The following is a 16,244-nucleotide window of genomic DNA, read 5'->3' as shown; positions in this document are numbered from 1 at the left end:
AGCAATATGTGAGGCAGGGGAGCCATCCTTAAGGGGAGAGCAGTGTTTCATCAAGCTGTGGATGAAGGCCTTGAAGGTGTGAAGGAGTTCAGGTGTACCAAGGAAAGGCTTTGTACGATGAAGGATGCCCAATCGGCAACTGGCTTTGGAGGCCAATTTAGAAGTGTGATCTGCCCAATAAATATTATGGCTGATTGTGAGGCTCAAAAATGAGTGATTGAACCTCTTCAAGAGGATTATTTAGTAAATAGATGGGAGGGCTCACCAGATGGTCCTTTCAGTGAGACAGAGCGAGAGTGTGAGATTTGTCAGTGTTAAAAGACCTATTCCAAGCATTTGACCAGCTTGTGATTACATCAAGGTGAGAAGAGGAAAGAGGCTGCTGCTTATGCTTATGCATCTGATGGATGAGGGATCTTATTCGCAAAGGGTGGAGTCATCAGCAAATTGATAAATAGGATTTTCGAGGGAGTCAGAGAGATTGCTGATGAGTATTAGGAATAGGACGGGGACCAGAACACTGCCTTGGGGCACTCCAGCTGAGAGATATATATATATATATATATATATATATATATATATATATATATATATATATATATATATATATATATATATATATATATATATATATATATATATATATATATATATATATATATATATATATATATATATATATATATAGAGAGAGAGAGAGAGAGAGAGAGAGAGAGAGAGAGAGAGAGAGAGAGAGAGAGAGAGAGAGAGAGAGAGAGAGAGAGAGAGAGAGAGAGAGAGAGAGAGATAGATATACATACACATACACACATACACATATATACATAGAGAGAGAGAGAATGATATACAGCTCTGGAAAAAAATGAGACCACTCCAAAAATTTTTAAAATCAGCATCTCCACATGTATGGCAGCCATTACATTCCATTGTCTGTTGAATTCCAACACAGGCACACCGCATTCTACTTAGTGAGGTACTGATTAGGTGAACACCTGAACCGAATCTTATTTAACAAGGAAAAGTATAAAAACCACTACTGTGGTCATCACTATCCTCTTGCAATAGGACCAGCTGGATGGCAAAAACAGTGCCAGCCATACCGCAAAAGTAATTGGAATCAAAAAAGTAACTATTGATCATGCCAAAAGCGTTGAAAAGAAAAGTTTTGAGTGAGGAAAAGAAGGGTTCAATTCTGGCTTTACTGGCAGAGGGATACAGTGAGCATCACGTTGCTTCCATCCTTAAAATTTCAAAGACAGCGGTTCATAAGAACAAGGTCAAGTAGCAGATATTGGAGACAACAAAGCTACAGACTGGCAGAGGGTGAAAACGACTTTTCACTGACCGGGATGACCGCCAACTCATTTGAATGTCACTCAACAACCGTAGGATGACATCAAGTGACCTACAAAAAGAATGGCAAACGGCAGCTGGGGTGAAGCACACGGCGAGGACGGTTCAAAACAGGCTCCTTGGGGCAGGGCTGAAGTCGTGCAAAGCTAGGAAAAAGCCCCTCATCAATGAGAAGCAAAGAAGAGCCAGGCTGAGGTTTGCAAAAGACCATAAGGATTGGGCTGTAGAGGTCTGGAGTAAGGTCGTCTTCTCTGATGAGTCCAATTTTCAGCTTTGCCCAACACTTGGTCATCTAATGGTTAAACAGAGACCTGCAGAGACCTACAAGCCACAGTGTCTCTCACCCACTGTGAAATTTGGTGGAGGATCGGTGATGATCTGGGGGTGCTTCAGCAATGCTGGAATCGGGCAGATTTGTCTTTGTGAAGGACTCATGAATCAAGCCACGTACAAGATTGTCCTGGAAGAACACTTGCTTCCTTCTGCTCTGACAATGTTCCCCAACTCTGAGGATTGATTTTTCCAGCAGGACAATGCTCCATGCCACACAGCCAGGTCAATCAAGGTGTAGATGGAGGACCATCAGATCAAGGCCCTGTCATGGCCAGCCCAATCTCCAGACCTGAACCCCATTGAAACCCTCTGGAATGTGATCAAGAGGAAGATGGATGGTCACAAACCATCAAACAAAGCCGAGCTGCTTGAATTTTTGCGCCAGGAGTGGCATAAAATCACCGAACAGCAATGTGAAAGACTGGTGGAGAGCATGTCAAGACACATGAAAGCTGTAATTGAAAATCAGGGTTATTCCACAAAATATTGATTTCTGAACTCTTCCTAAGTTAAAACATTAGTATTGTGTGGTTTATAAATGAATATGAACTTGTTTTGTTTGTATTTATGAGGTCTGAAAACACTGAATCTGTTGTTATTTTGACCAGTTGTCATTTTCTGCAAATAAATGCTCTAAATGACAATATTTTTATTCGGAATTTGGGAGAAATGTTGTCAGTAGTTTATAGAATGAAACAAAAATGTTCATTTTACTCAAACACATACCTATAAATAGTAAAACCAGAAAAACTGATAATTTTGCAGTGGTCTCTTAATTTTTTCCAGAACTGTGTATATATATATATATATATATATATATATATATATATATATATATATATATATATATATATATATATATATATATATATATATATATATATATATATATATATATATATATATATATATATATATATATATATATATATATATATATATATATATATATATATATATACATATATATATACATATATATATATATATATATATATATATACATATATATATATATATATATATATATATATATATATATATATATATATATATATATATATATACATATATATATATATATATACAGTATATGTATATATATACATATATATATATATATATATATATATATATATACAGTATATCTATATATATATATATATATATATATATATATATATATATATATATATATATATATATATATATCCTATATATATATATATATATATATATATAAATACTTTATATATATATATATATATATGTATGTATATATACAGTATATGTATATATATATATATATATATATATATATATATGTATACAGTATATGTATATATATATATATATATATATTAGCGATACCTATGCACATGCACGGGATAGCAGTACAACATAGCTGGTAGCAGACGACAGACTGGACACGGAGAATGACAAAAATATGCATTGTGAAAAATGCAAGTGGTACTATGGAACGCAAAGACTTTCCAAACATTGTCGGCATGTCCGCTAAGTGCCACAGCAATTTCATAGTGATCGTGTGACGGCGAGCCGAGTTTTTGTGTGCAAGCTTGTTATTATTATTATATATATATATATATATATAGAGACATATAGAAATATATAGAGATATAGAGATGGAGATATATAGAGAAAGAGATAGAGATCGAGATAGAGATATAGATCGAGATATAGAGATAGAGATTGAGATATATATATATATATATATATATATATATATATATATATATATATATATATATATATATATATATATATATATATATATATATATATATATATGTATAGAGAGAGAGAGGAGAGAGAGACACACAGAGAGACACAGAGAGACACAGAGAGACACAGACAGGAAGAATTGCATTGAGTGCCACACATTGGCTACGAGTTTGGAGGAAGTCATTAAGCCATGTGTGGAGTTGGTCTTGGATGCAATTAGTCCAGGAGACCAGAAGGTTTATTCAAGTGAAAAGCAGCAGAACGTTTGACCTCATTGGCTGATGGGGTCATCTGCCGACATCACAAAAATGCATTGCTGCCGGGTCTGACCCGTGGCTTTCCCCCCAAAATCACTCAATTAGTGACGCCATTACCGAAAAACCTAATTTCCTCAATATCTAGCAAACTATGCATGATAATATCATGAATAAGGTGTCCATACCTATGTTTTCATGGTCAATCATTACCCTGTTGCTATGAATATTGCTAGAAAATGTATACTTTACCATTTAAATGCATGGTTCATCCACTAAATTAGTGACGCCATTACCGAAACCTCACTATCTGAAACGTTGTGCATGATAATATCACAAATAAGGTGTCTACACCGATATTTTATGGTCAATCATTACCCTGACACCTGTGTTATTACTGGGAAACGTGTAGTTTACCATGTAAATGTATAGCCCACCCGCTCATTAAGTGATGCCATTACCGAACGATATATGGAAAACTTGCAAATGTAGTTTGTAGTTCACATAATTAACTTGATGTCCTTTTGGCATTACAAGTCTTCTCTATCACTTTCGTCACTCTCATCACTGTCCTCACTCCAAGCATTATCTGACTCTTCCTCATCTGCTGAATTATCTTCCATGCCATCCCTATCATCCTCATGTGGACCTGTGAGGGACTCTGGAACTGAACTTCCTGGATACCAGTCTGGTTCAAAGCAGTTTTGAGACAACTTCCATCCATAGTCTGTCAGACTCGCCCCACCAGTTGGATCTGTCTGATCAGCTCTCTCCCATATTCTTGCTACATAGTGCGCCCTTTTCATACGATTACCAAGTGTCTTGGTGCATGGGGGAAGAGAGGGACAGTTTATCTTCTTTATTCTGGCAAGGGGCTCCTTTTCGTCACCACCACCCATTCGCATGAACGCCTTGTATCTGGCTTCATTAATGTCAGAGGTTTTGAAGCCATGCAGCATGCAGACAAAGGATGTAACAGCTTGGATGTCTACCTCCTCAGCTGTTAGAGATCGCAATGCCATCACATGAGCTGCATCTGACTCCATACACTGAAAAGGCTTCACTTTGCCCTTTCTGTAGAAACACGACGTGAAATCACAACCAGTCAAGGCATGAAGGCCAATTAATTCTTCAGTGATACCAGTCTGTTTCTTCTCAAGAATGTCAGCTAGTTTAGTGACATCAATGTACCTTTGGTGGTTGCCAGATCCATAGTCCATGATGATGTTGATCCCTTCCGACCTTCCAGAAAGCCCAAGCCGAATGATGAAGATGTCCATATCAGTGGACCTTACTAGAATGTTACCAGTGGAAATGTTGTTTGCTTGAAAGGCAATGAGTGTGTCAGCTTCTTCATGTCGACATTGGAGGTGATTCGGTTCCTCTATTTGCAGCACATCATCCTCATTGTTCTTCATCTCCATACACACACCACCATGTGAAACATAGTGTTTTTCTTCCAGGAATTGAACCACATTGTAGCTTCTTCCATTCCTCCATTACAAACCGGGCAAACTCTTCCTTGAATGATCCACTTTTGAGTAACTCTGTGCCACTCTGTCACTGAGCCTGGTCAGGTCCAGTAATGATGAATGATTGAGGAGTAGTTGAACGACGCAGGTTTCGCTCGGTATCTTTGATTGATGGTGACTGGTACTTGTCAAGCACGAAATGGATTTGCTCCCCATGATACAAACATACTTTTGCCAAAAGATCCTTTGCCATGGTTGCATATGTGGAGTTGTGCTGCAGCACGGTTTCATGGAGGATAATACCGCCATCAATCACTGTGGCTGTTATTGGTTGAAGACCGTTGTCATCATGAAACACTTCCTGTCTGCTTTCAAGTTTCTTTGTGAGAGATGCCTTGTCCGTCTTCAGGGCAAGTTTCTTTTCTCATCTTTCTTTGCAAATTATACAAATGGGGGCGTCATTTCACATGATCTGTAAATAACAAAAAGGGACAGAGACCAATGCATTATTTGCCACATTGTAACAAAGACAGATGGTACGACTCCAGTAGGCAACTTTCAGGGTGAACTCAACATTCTCAAGCACTAGAGTTGGCATTGTAATATTTCACTATAAAAACATGGGGATAGACACCTTATTTGTGATATTATCATGCAGTGTTTTTTAAGATATTAATGAAAATGGGTTTTTCCGCAATGGCGTTGCTAACTGAGTAGGTGAACTCAACATTTACACTGTAAACTATACATTTATTTTTTTTTAGCAATAATACGGGTGTCAGTATAATGATTGACCATGAAAACATAGGTGTAGACACCTTATTCATTATATTATCATGCATATTTTTCCAGATATTGAGCAAAATAGGTTTATTGGTAATGCCGTCACTAATTGGGTGATTTCGGGGGGAATGCCACGGGTCAGACCCGGCAGCAATGCATTTTTGTGATGTCAGTAGATGACCCCATCAGCCCATGAGGACAAACGTTCCGGCACTTTTCACTTGAATAAACTTTCTGGGCTCCTGGACTACATAAGCACAGAAGTTTGTTGAGTAAGGCAGGATGCCAGACTGTATGAAAAGCATGAGATATATCCAGAGACGACCCTGATCTCATGTGTGACATTCAGGGCCTCTATCAATTGTTGGGTGAGTAGAAGCAGCATGTTCAAGGTGGAGTGACCAGGTCTGAATCCGATTTGTTGATCTGAGATCAGGCCATTTCAGTTGCAGTCGTTAAGTATGTGACTTGATCGTTTTATCAGTAATAAATATAATGAACCCGGATTAAAAAAGAAAAAAAAAACCCTCCAACTAACCTCCCTTAATTCTTCAGATACGTGTTATTGGAATAATATATATATATATTTATGCAATTCACCTAAAAGGTTGACTTTTACTGTTTTATTTCTTTCTTTTTTTCTCATAAACTTTTCTTTCCGCACTGTACTTGCAGGTCCCATTGGACCTACTGGGAAACCCGGTTCTGATGGTGAGTTGAAGATCTGTGAGAATTTTGGTTAATACTGCACTAGAAATTATTCATCAATCTTGTCTCTTTCAACCAACATTTTCCAATGATGTCATAAAAAAAATGAGAGGTATTTTATTTACCTGGTCTGCAGGAGAGAAGGGTGATAAAGGGGAGAGGGGCTTCAAGGGAGAAATGGGTGAACGGGGAGAGAGGGGACCTCCAGGACGCCCCGCAAGTAAGTACAGAAAATAAATAAATGAATGTAGTTGGTCTTGATAAGTGGGCAGCAGAGTAGCTCAGTCGTAATGTGCACATTTAAGATCCTCTCTCATCTCGATTTGATTTTTGACAGAATCAGGTATCAGGCCTGCTCCTCGGGGGTGGTTCTCGAAGAGGGTGCTGCATTGTGGAATGCACTGTCCTTTGCATGGGATGTTGTTTGCTTTCCTTCTGCAATGTGCATTATACAGATCTGTTGGTATTGTCGTGTCCAGGGGGTTTGACCCCTTCCTACATGGATGGCGAAATTTCTCCATTGGAGGCCGACATCCGAGACTCTCGGAGATTAATGTGCGCGCGTGGAAAAACAGTTATGCGCTGCACCAGGATGGCACAAATACTCGGACACAAGCAAATTAAATGAAATAAATAATAATTTAATGAATAGAAAACCAACAATTGTAATGAAAATGAATCGAGACATGAGGTAACCTAAATCTATTTCTAATTGAGGCGCCTCCACAGACTTAAATACACACAAGAGGCAGATAAAATAATGAGAACTAATCCCTCCTTTATTCCAGCACTTAGCTTTGTGCCAGAGATGGTCTTGAGGAAGCTTTGCATTGAGGCGCTTCGTAAACATGCTTAAAAGAATGACGACAAGTCGCCCTCTCGCAGTGGGAAGAATGTCCGTCAGGCAATTAATGAACAGTAATTAACACCAAGGCTCAGAGACTCCGTGGAGCTTCTTTTCATGAGTGAATATGCCGAACGTTCCTCGCTTGCACCCGGTCTGTTCACAACGATGGCCCACATGACGAGACAATTTCTGAGGCCCCATGATGAGGCCATGAGGCACGCTCTCCCCACCCCCTCAGCAACGTACACATTTCACAGCTCAGCCAAACCATCATCAGCCAACGTCCTGCTCAGCATGTGAGCCAATTCACACAACACGAACACAAGAGTCGTGCAGCCTTCAGCGTGCCAAGAGCAAAAGCGAGATTCTCCGTGTCCTCTGGTGAACATGGCCTCTTCTCTCTCGTGTCCTCTTACGTCCTCTCGACCTAGCCATTCCTCCCTCGGTTATTACTATGCCTCTCCTACTCTTCTTCTTCGACATCACGCTGAACCAAACTCCTCCTCAGGGGCATGACCTGCTTGCATGAAACCCAGGAAGGCAGGGCCTCTGCCTGCTTGTAGTTGTTTTTGGGATATGTTTCCCACTTTTATTGCTGACCTTAGAATACAAAAATGTTGGGAAAGTTCACAGGGAGCAATCACATACTGGGGAAATTAGTCTTAGACCCTACCTAATTAACGACAAGTCCCATGTGGTGACATGTAACACTTAAGCTCGCAGTGTCCTTACTTAGTTACATCGAGATGTCTCCTACACATCAACGGACCAAACAACTCTATACGATCCTATGTCTCCTATTAAATTCCTTCATCTTCCCCCACAAACATAACACAGCCCCCTCCCCAGAACCGTAATTCCTGCAAGGTTCAATGCAGGCATTACCATTCCAGCCTTACCACTGACCGACACACCTAATTAGCTTATGAAATAAATTAGAAGGGGCTGTGGGAAGCAAGCCGTCACTAACTTACCTATTCCCCTCAACGTTCTACACCCCTTAAACCCAACAATTCAAACATTTGCAAAAACTCTTGGTTCATCGCTCCTAACTCCTGGGGTATGTAGAAAATCTCAGAAAACACAGGCAAAAATCTTCTATAACAGACAAACGTTAACCAAAAACTTAACGTTTGTATATCCCCCTTCTTAAGACTGCATTCCTCGGTGGATGCCACAATATCCAACATTACCTGTGGAGCCATCCCAATTTACTGACTTCAAATTTCCACGAGCTCTGTCTCTCTGGTACAAGTTAATGACATGGATTAAGTGAACCGTCCCTCACACTCTCATCCATAAACGCAATATCAATCGCTCCTAACTCCTGTCGCTCCTAACTCCAATATCAATCAATCGCTCCTAATTCCTGTCACTCCTAACTCCAATATCCAAATCAATATCAATCAATCACTCCTAATTCCTGTCACTGCTAACTCCAATATCAATCGCTCCTAACTCCAATATCCAAATCAATATCAATCGCTCCTAACTCCAATATCAATCAATTGCTCCTAACTCCAATATCAATCAATCGCTCCTAACTCCAATATCAATCAATCGCTCCTAACTCCAATATCAATCAATCGCTCCTAACTCCAATATCAATCGCTCCTATCTTCAATATCCAAATCAATATCAATCGCTCCTAACTCCAATATCAATCAATCGCTCCTAACTCCAATATCAATCGCTCCTATCTCCAATATCCAAATCAATATCAATCGCTCCTAACTCCAATATCAATCGCTCCTAACTCCAATATCCAAATCAATATCAATCGCTCCTAACTCCAATATCAATCAATTGCTCCTACCTCCAATATCCAAATCAATATCAATCGCTCCTAACTCCCAATATCAATCGCTCCTAACTCCTGGGGTAGGTATAAAATGTCAGAAAACACAGACAAAAATCTGCAATAACAGACAAAACCTCAACCAAAAACCAAACGCTTGTACATCCCCCTTCTAAAGACTGCATTCCTCGGTGGATGCCACAATATCCAATATTACCTGTGGAGCCATCCCAATTTACTGACTTCAAATTTCACGAGCTCTGTCTCTCTGGTACAAGTTAATAACATGGAGTAAGTGAACCTTCCCTCACACTCTCATCCATAAACCCAATATCAATCATTCATTCCAACCCTGCAAGACCATGGCTTAAATGTTATTACACACATGTGTGATCCTCAACTTGGCAAAGGGTAGGTACCGTACAACAAAAATGGTGGGGGGGGGCACTTTCGGTTGTAGTACTCGCAGTCCAAAAACAAGTCGCCAGACTTACGACTTCTTCAGTCCCCCTTTCAACGATTCAGTTCCTGACAGCCAAACAGCTCTTTTGCTGTATGCCTCGTCGGGGAGGGTCTCCACACATCCAGGCTCTCACGGCCTCATATGGGTCAATAGGGGGTCTCTTTTCTGCTGGTCGCCCAACCAGACCTCCCTATCGATGGGTCCCCATTTCCGGACACCACTGGCTGCCAGCGACAAATTATCTCAGGGGGGCTGGACAAATTACCGCTCCTCTAGAGCTTGATCCATTCCTGTGGTCCCACATATCCTCCCCACCCATGCAATCCAACATCTCATTTCCTCCACTGTTTCCATTCAATTCTCAAACATTGCAATGCAAAAATGGTGATCATGTTCCTACACTGCCATGGCCTGCTCACATGTTATAATCCACATTCATTCTCCAAACACAATACATTTCTCTACACGTAACAGACATCAACACCATAAAATAATTTTGGCTTCCAAACCAATCCCTTTACTGACCATTGAGTCACTCTCACCCACTCTCATCCTAATTACCCATATCCCAATTTGTAGCAAAACTGAACCCTTGGGACAGTAAGCATCAAAGCACGTTACCCTAAGTATAAGTCGGCGCAGGTTGGTCGGGTCTCAAATGTCATCCACCCCTTCTAATTTTCCTTCGCAGCCTTCCAATCCACCCTTGTGAAATCGTTGCTTGTAATCTCTCTGGGTTCCAAACTCTCTTTTTTTTTCTTCTTTTTTATTTGCCTATTATTCCAAAATCTTGAAGAGCACCATGGTTAATGATTGGGTGCACTTGTAGACTTCAAGCACACCCTCGATCAGGCGTCAACGAATTATATCAGCCACAAGAACTGTCTCCAAACATTCTTGCGAGAGGCAGCAGGATCTCTGCTTACACCCCCTCCAGGATCTGGTTGACCCAAATTTCTCTCATCCACTCCCAGAAGGCTACATCCTCCTTTGGGATCTGGTAAACCCATTGTTCTCTCATCCACTCTCAGTCGATGCCAACATCCTCCTCCGGCATCTAGTAGGTCTAGAGTTCTTTCATCCATCCCGAGAAGCCTGCATCCTCCCCCGGGATCTGGTAAATACAGATTTCCCTCATCCACCCTCGATCGATGCCGACATCCCCCTCCGGGATCTAGTAGGTCCAGAGTTCTCTCATCTACTCCTCATTGCTGCCTGTATCCTCCTCCGGAATCTGGTAATCCTAGAGTTCTGTCATTCTGTCCCATTTGATGCCTATATCCTCCTCCAGGAAAAGCTGTGGCCACGGCTTAAATGCAGGTAGACATTGCCACAGCCCAGCGGATCCAGCGAAAACAGCACCTCCTGGGCGCGCCAGGCCGAGGGCGGAACAAGGCCATGACCGGCTGACCAGCAACCAGCATGAGGATTACTCCCAGGCATGCATGGACACTGACAACTGCACTCCTTCATCCACAATAGACAAAAGCCAGACAAACAGCCACCACAGTTAACGCAAACGCCATCACCCGACCTTGGGCTGTCCTTTGGATCTGTAACCAGACTTTTTGGAAGCATAGCTGTTGAGTGGGCCAGGCAAATTGGTAAAATTGACCCATAAGGAATCCAAAACTGACCAGAACCAACCACATAATCACCATCAGGGCCGCATTTATTTTGAGGTACAGTGGTCCACGTCTGCCAACCATCTCAGCTTCCGTGAGCCCTTGCTGTGCTTGTTTGGCTTGCTGCAGGTGCAGCCCATCTAATTCAGCTTGCAGGACTAGAGCATCAGCCTGTACATGCTCCCAACAGTTGCGATTGCTGTCCGACTCAGTTTCAAGCTCACCCACCTTCTCCTGAAAATTTTTCATCACTTTTTGGGTTTCGCTCTTGAATGACTACAGTTCAGTACTCAACACTCTGATCTGGCATAAACTCTCCATCAGCAGATCTTTTTCATCGGGTCCCTCTGGAATCGGTAAAGGCTGTGGTTCTGGTTCTGGTTGTGGTTCAAGTGCTGGCTCTTCCTAACCTGAAATCACTACGACTGCATTCACCTGCTCAGCTAGCACAGATGGCTTTATGTCCGGTCCTTGCTCCCCATCGCACCACAGTTGCTCCTTCATGGGACAGTAGACTCGGAGACTCAGATTTGGTATGACCTGGGTGAGAGGTGCCAGACAACACTGTCCAGCCTGTATCACGGAGATAGCACGCATTAGATCCAAAGATGTAAAAACTGCTTCAAAACGGCTAAGCTCACCGTCCATACAGGCAACCAGCTCCACTATCAGCCAAAAGGTGGCGCCAATGCCACTCTCCCCCAGCGCGAAGTTCCCCTTTCCTCACTGCCAAGCCTGATGGAAAAACCGACCACCCAATGTGGCAGTCAATTTTCCTCATGTTCAACATAATGTAGATGGCCACAAGCCAACCACAACGATCATGACGGTGGTTCCACACGTGACCAAACTTCCTCAGCCGAGCAACTGGATGTGAGGAATCCTGCAGAACATTGCGGTGCCCACCACGCAAAACCTTGTGGAGAAAATTGCAGAACTTCCAGCTGAAAACAAAATTGCTGTAAAAAGAGAAAGTACCTACTACATTCATGACAGTGTTGGTACATTGTTCTCGGTGGGTGCCCAAGATGCAAATGCAGACCTGTTTCCCTTCCACGCCTACACTTGACTCACTTCGGCCTAATTCAAGATGAGCCTCCCACTCAACAAACAGGAAGCTACAGTTGCTGAAACTCTCCTCGTCTCCATGCCCCGCAAATGGTTCAAATATTGGCTCTGCCAAACCTGCTCGACCCTGTCCAGCAACATCCCCAACGTCAAAGTACAGCAAGTTCAACCCAACTTCATAGCCAGTCTAAGCATGGTCTCAACAGAACCATCAACATTACCATTGAAACTCACAATTTTTTTTGATGTATCACCTTTCCCTTGACGGAATTGTCCCAAGTGTTCAGCTGCTCCTGTAACATTCCATCCATCCATTCCCCAGTCAAATGTGGCTCCAATAAGCCTTTATCAGCTAACACCAGCTCCTGCCCTGTAACACGAATTTCTAAGTTTTGCACTAAACCGCCGCCCTGGCACTGATGAAATTCCAATTCCTCCACCTGCTGTTGCATTACGGCATCCACTGAGATGGGCTTGCCCTCCAGGTCGAATCCTCTCAATTCGTTTGTTTGATCATTGATGCCATTTATTCCCCCTTCGATCTTTCCTTCCAAGCGTCCATTCATTTCCTTCATTTCATTGCTTTGTTTATTCATTTGTTCCTCAATTTTGTTTTAAATCCATTCCTTTGTTCCTTAATTTGTTTCTTCAATTTTTCGTCCCTTTGTTAATTTTGTCTCCTCAATTTTTCAGCCCTTTGTTCATCCCTTTGTTCATTTTGTTGTTTTAGGGATGTGTTTCCCACCTTTATTGCTGACCTTAAATTGCAAAAATGTTGGGAAAGTTCACAGGGGGCAATCACATTCTGTGGCAATTAGTCTTAGACCTTACCTAATTAACACAGCACCATCCCCCATGTGGTGACACGTAACACAAGCTCACAGTCTCCCGACTTGGTTACGTTGAGATGTCTCCTCCACGTCCACGGACCACACAACTCTATATGATCCTATCTCTCCTCTTAAATTCCTTCATCTATCCCAACAAACATAACAGTATCTTCCCAGAGAGTGTGCCTTTGGACCAGTACTCTCTCCAAATTACAAATTCACATTGAGGGGTGAACACATCAGCACTTTGAAATGCATCATCAGATCATGGATTCATTGTGGATTCTACCATGATATGACATTGACTAAAATTTTTGCTTTTTTTTTGTATCCAGTCGACCCATTAGTTGAACAAGGATCCCCAGGACCAGTTGGTCCTCCAGGAGCTCCCGGGCCTCCAGGATCACCTGGCATCCCAGGCTTGTCTTCTTCTACTGGTGAGATCCATGGGTTCTTTTTAGTGGTGTCATCATTACTTTATGTTATATGGGTGGAATCAGTGGGACTTGCATTGTTGTTACTTAGAATGGTCTCCATTAAAAGTTATGTGTTAGAGTTTTGGTTGTTGGTTGTTCTTTTTGTTGGACGCAATGCGATACTCCTCATTTACCATTACTTCTATGAGCCATTTAATGCCAATGGTTCTGCCGAGCCTCTTATTTGATTCTACTTTTCTAAGACATTATATGTCAATATGACAAATTGATCATGATCAGCACCTGTTTCATGTGTTCGTCGAGATGACAGCAGAACTAATATTGCACTTTAACTCACTGCTTTAACGAGATTAATGAGGCTGCCCATATCTGTAACGCGTCAGAGTACAACTTTAGATCTGCTGTCTACATATTTTTATCCCATTTGAAATTACTATGCCTTGACTTTCTGTAGTTGAGATTGCAGAGATGTTGCACAGGTCAACCATAGCACGAGAAATTGTGCATAATGCATGTCATGTGTGTGGAACAACAGAACTTTCCATTTATTTTGTATTTTGATGGCTTAACGAATGCTGGTCAAACGATTATCGAACAGATTCAGTGGTGTAATGGTTAGAGGGTCTGCTCCGAGTCTGGGGGAGGGGGGGTCAGCGATTCAAACCCAGGTATAGTCATAACAAAGACTTTAAAAATGGTATGTACTGCTTCCTTCCTTGATGTGCAGCATTTATAAAGGTTAGAGCATGGACAAACAACCATGGGTTGGCAATCATAGTTTAGGCTTTGATAAACAAATGGCCTCCTCTTTAATTGAAGTTCCTTGCAAGAACGTATTATTATTATTGTTTGATTAAATCTACTATACCTTTCTTTTATTGTTTGTCTTTCAATTGCTTAATTCGGCTTTTACAATAAGGATTTTTTTTACCTTAACAACTACAACTAACAACAAATAATTCCAGTTATAATTTGTACAATAATCATCAACTATTCTCTAGCACATGTTCATTTTCTCCTCATTTAATGTGCACTGTTTGCAGGAGAGGTTGTACAAGGCCCACCTGGTGCACCAGGTATGATTGAGCATGGTGAAAGTAGCTTACATGATCAGTCCGATAAAATGACATCACCAGCATTCTATTTTTATTCTGGTATTGATTATATTTCTCCTGTGTTATCTATGACTCTCTCCCTTCCATCTCTCACCATAGGCAGATCAGTGCAAGGCCCACCAGGCCAGCCTGGACCTCCAGGTAACTGCCAAAGCTTTATCTGAATGGAAATCACAACTTATTGCCCAAACAAGAAGTACTTCAACTGTACTACCACTGCATTTATCTTGTATAAAATAATGTCTGATGTTCTGCAGGAGAGACTATTATGGGACCTCGTGGACCTCCAGGCCAAATGGGACCTCCTGGAGCCAGTATTTCACGTGGGTAGTCATTTATTTTTCGAAGTTCACATTTAATTTACTTAATGTATAAATCAAGACAGAATGTCTCAACTTGGTATTTGCCTCCAAATCCTGCATACCCAACCCACCCCATGCTGTCCCAGCATACATCCTCATATCCCCTGCCTGGCTTTCTCACATGAGAAAGTTGACAAAGTTCTGTTCAACCTTGAATCTGCAGTGGCAAAGGCCGAGATGGAATCAGTGCCCTTGTTATCAAATACGACTCTGCTGCTCTTGCTTCTCATCGGTCTGCTCTCTTCAGCCTGTGATTCACCTTTGTACATCTCCCGTCTGCTTGGAAGACGGCTGACATCACTCCAATTCACAAGAAGGGTGTGAACACAAATCCTATGAACTACAGACCAATCATTCCTTCTGATGTCAAGTCTTTCCTGTTTTCGAGCAATCTGATCTCCAACCATCCGTTTTGATCCCGTCACAGTCACTCAATGCTGAACATCTGTTGCTTCTCTCTCTCAGTGAAGGTTGGAGGACCTGAATGTCAATTACTGGTTTCCTGGACATATATTTGGCATTGAACACACTGTGGCATCCTCTTCTGCTTGCCAAGCTCACTTACTGCAGCTTACAAGGCCACCTTCATAACTGGCTTTCTGACTACCTCCATACAGGTAGCCAACACGTTAATATTAATTGAATTATTTCCCCTCTTCTCCCAGTGGAGACTGGAATGCACCATGGTGGCATCTTTGGTCCAGCCTTGTTCCTCATAGACAAAAATAACCTCTCTAATGCTCTGAAAAAGCACCTCTTTATTTCTGTCGATGACCCCATATTGTGCTGCCATCTCATCGCCAGGCAGACTACAGTTGCGTCAATTTCTTCTAATTTGGAATTGAATAAATGCTGTTCTGAAAATGGAACATGTCTTTAAATCCTGGCAAACCTAACTCTTATCTTGTCACTCTGGAAGGATTATCAAACAAACCCACTGAGCTATTTCCATACTCAACCAATGGAAGAGGTTCAATCTTGCATTTCCAGGTATCGCCATCAGCCACAACCTATCCTGGACTCGTCATAGAGCAATGTTGGCCTCCAAAACAA

General features: G+C 41.5%; 1 protein-coding gene across 1 annotated transcript in view; it reads left to right on the top strand.

The window, feature by feature from the left end:
* Positions 1–16,244, top strand: part of COL17A1 (collagen type XVII alpha 1 chain) — a 169,845-nt gene that overhangs the window by 103,624 nt on the left and 49,977 nt on the right. The window contains exons 38-43 of the mRNA XM_085869930.1: positions 6,614–6,649; positions 6,783–6,866; positions 13,613–13,714; positions 14,758–14,790; positions 14,929–14,970; positions 15,087–15,152. Of these exons, the coding sequence (XP_085726056.1) occupies positions 6,614–6,649; positions 6,783–6,866; positions 13,613–13,714; positions 14,758–14,790; positions 14,929–14,970; positions 15,087–15,152 (363 nt within the window). The remainder of the gene's footprint in view (positions 1–6,613; positions 6,650–6,782; positions 6,867–13,612; positions 13,715–14,757; positions 14,791–14,928; positions 14,971–15,086; positions 15,153–16,244) is intronic.

Source organism: Eptatretus burgeri, chromosome 1 (assembly GCF_056783735.1).
Source record: "Eptatretus burgeri isolate ZD-2024b chromosome 1, Ebu_testis_v1, whole genome shotgun sequence".
Lineage (NCBI taxonomy): Eukaryota > Metazoa > Chordata > Myxini > Myxiniformes > Myxinidae > Eptatretus > Eptatretus burgeri.
The sequence above is the reverse complement of the archived record's forward strand: the minus strand, read 5'-3'. Positions and strand labels throughout refer to the sequence as shown.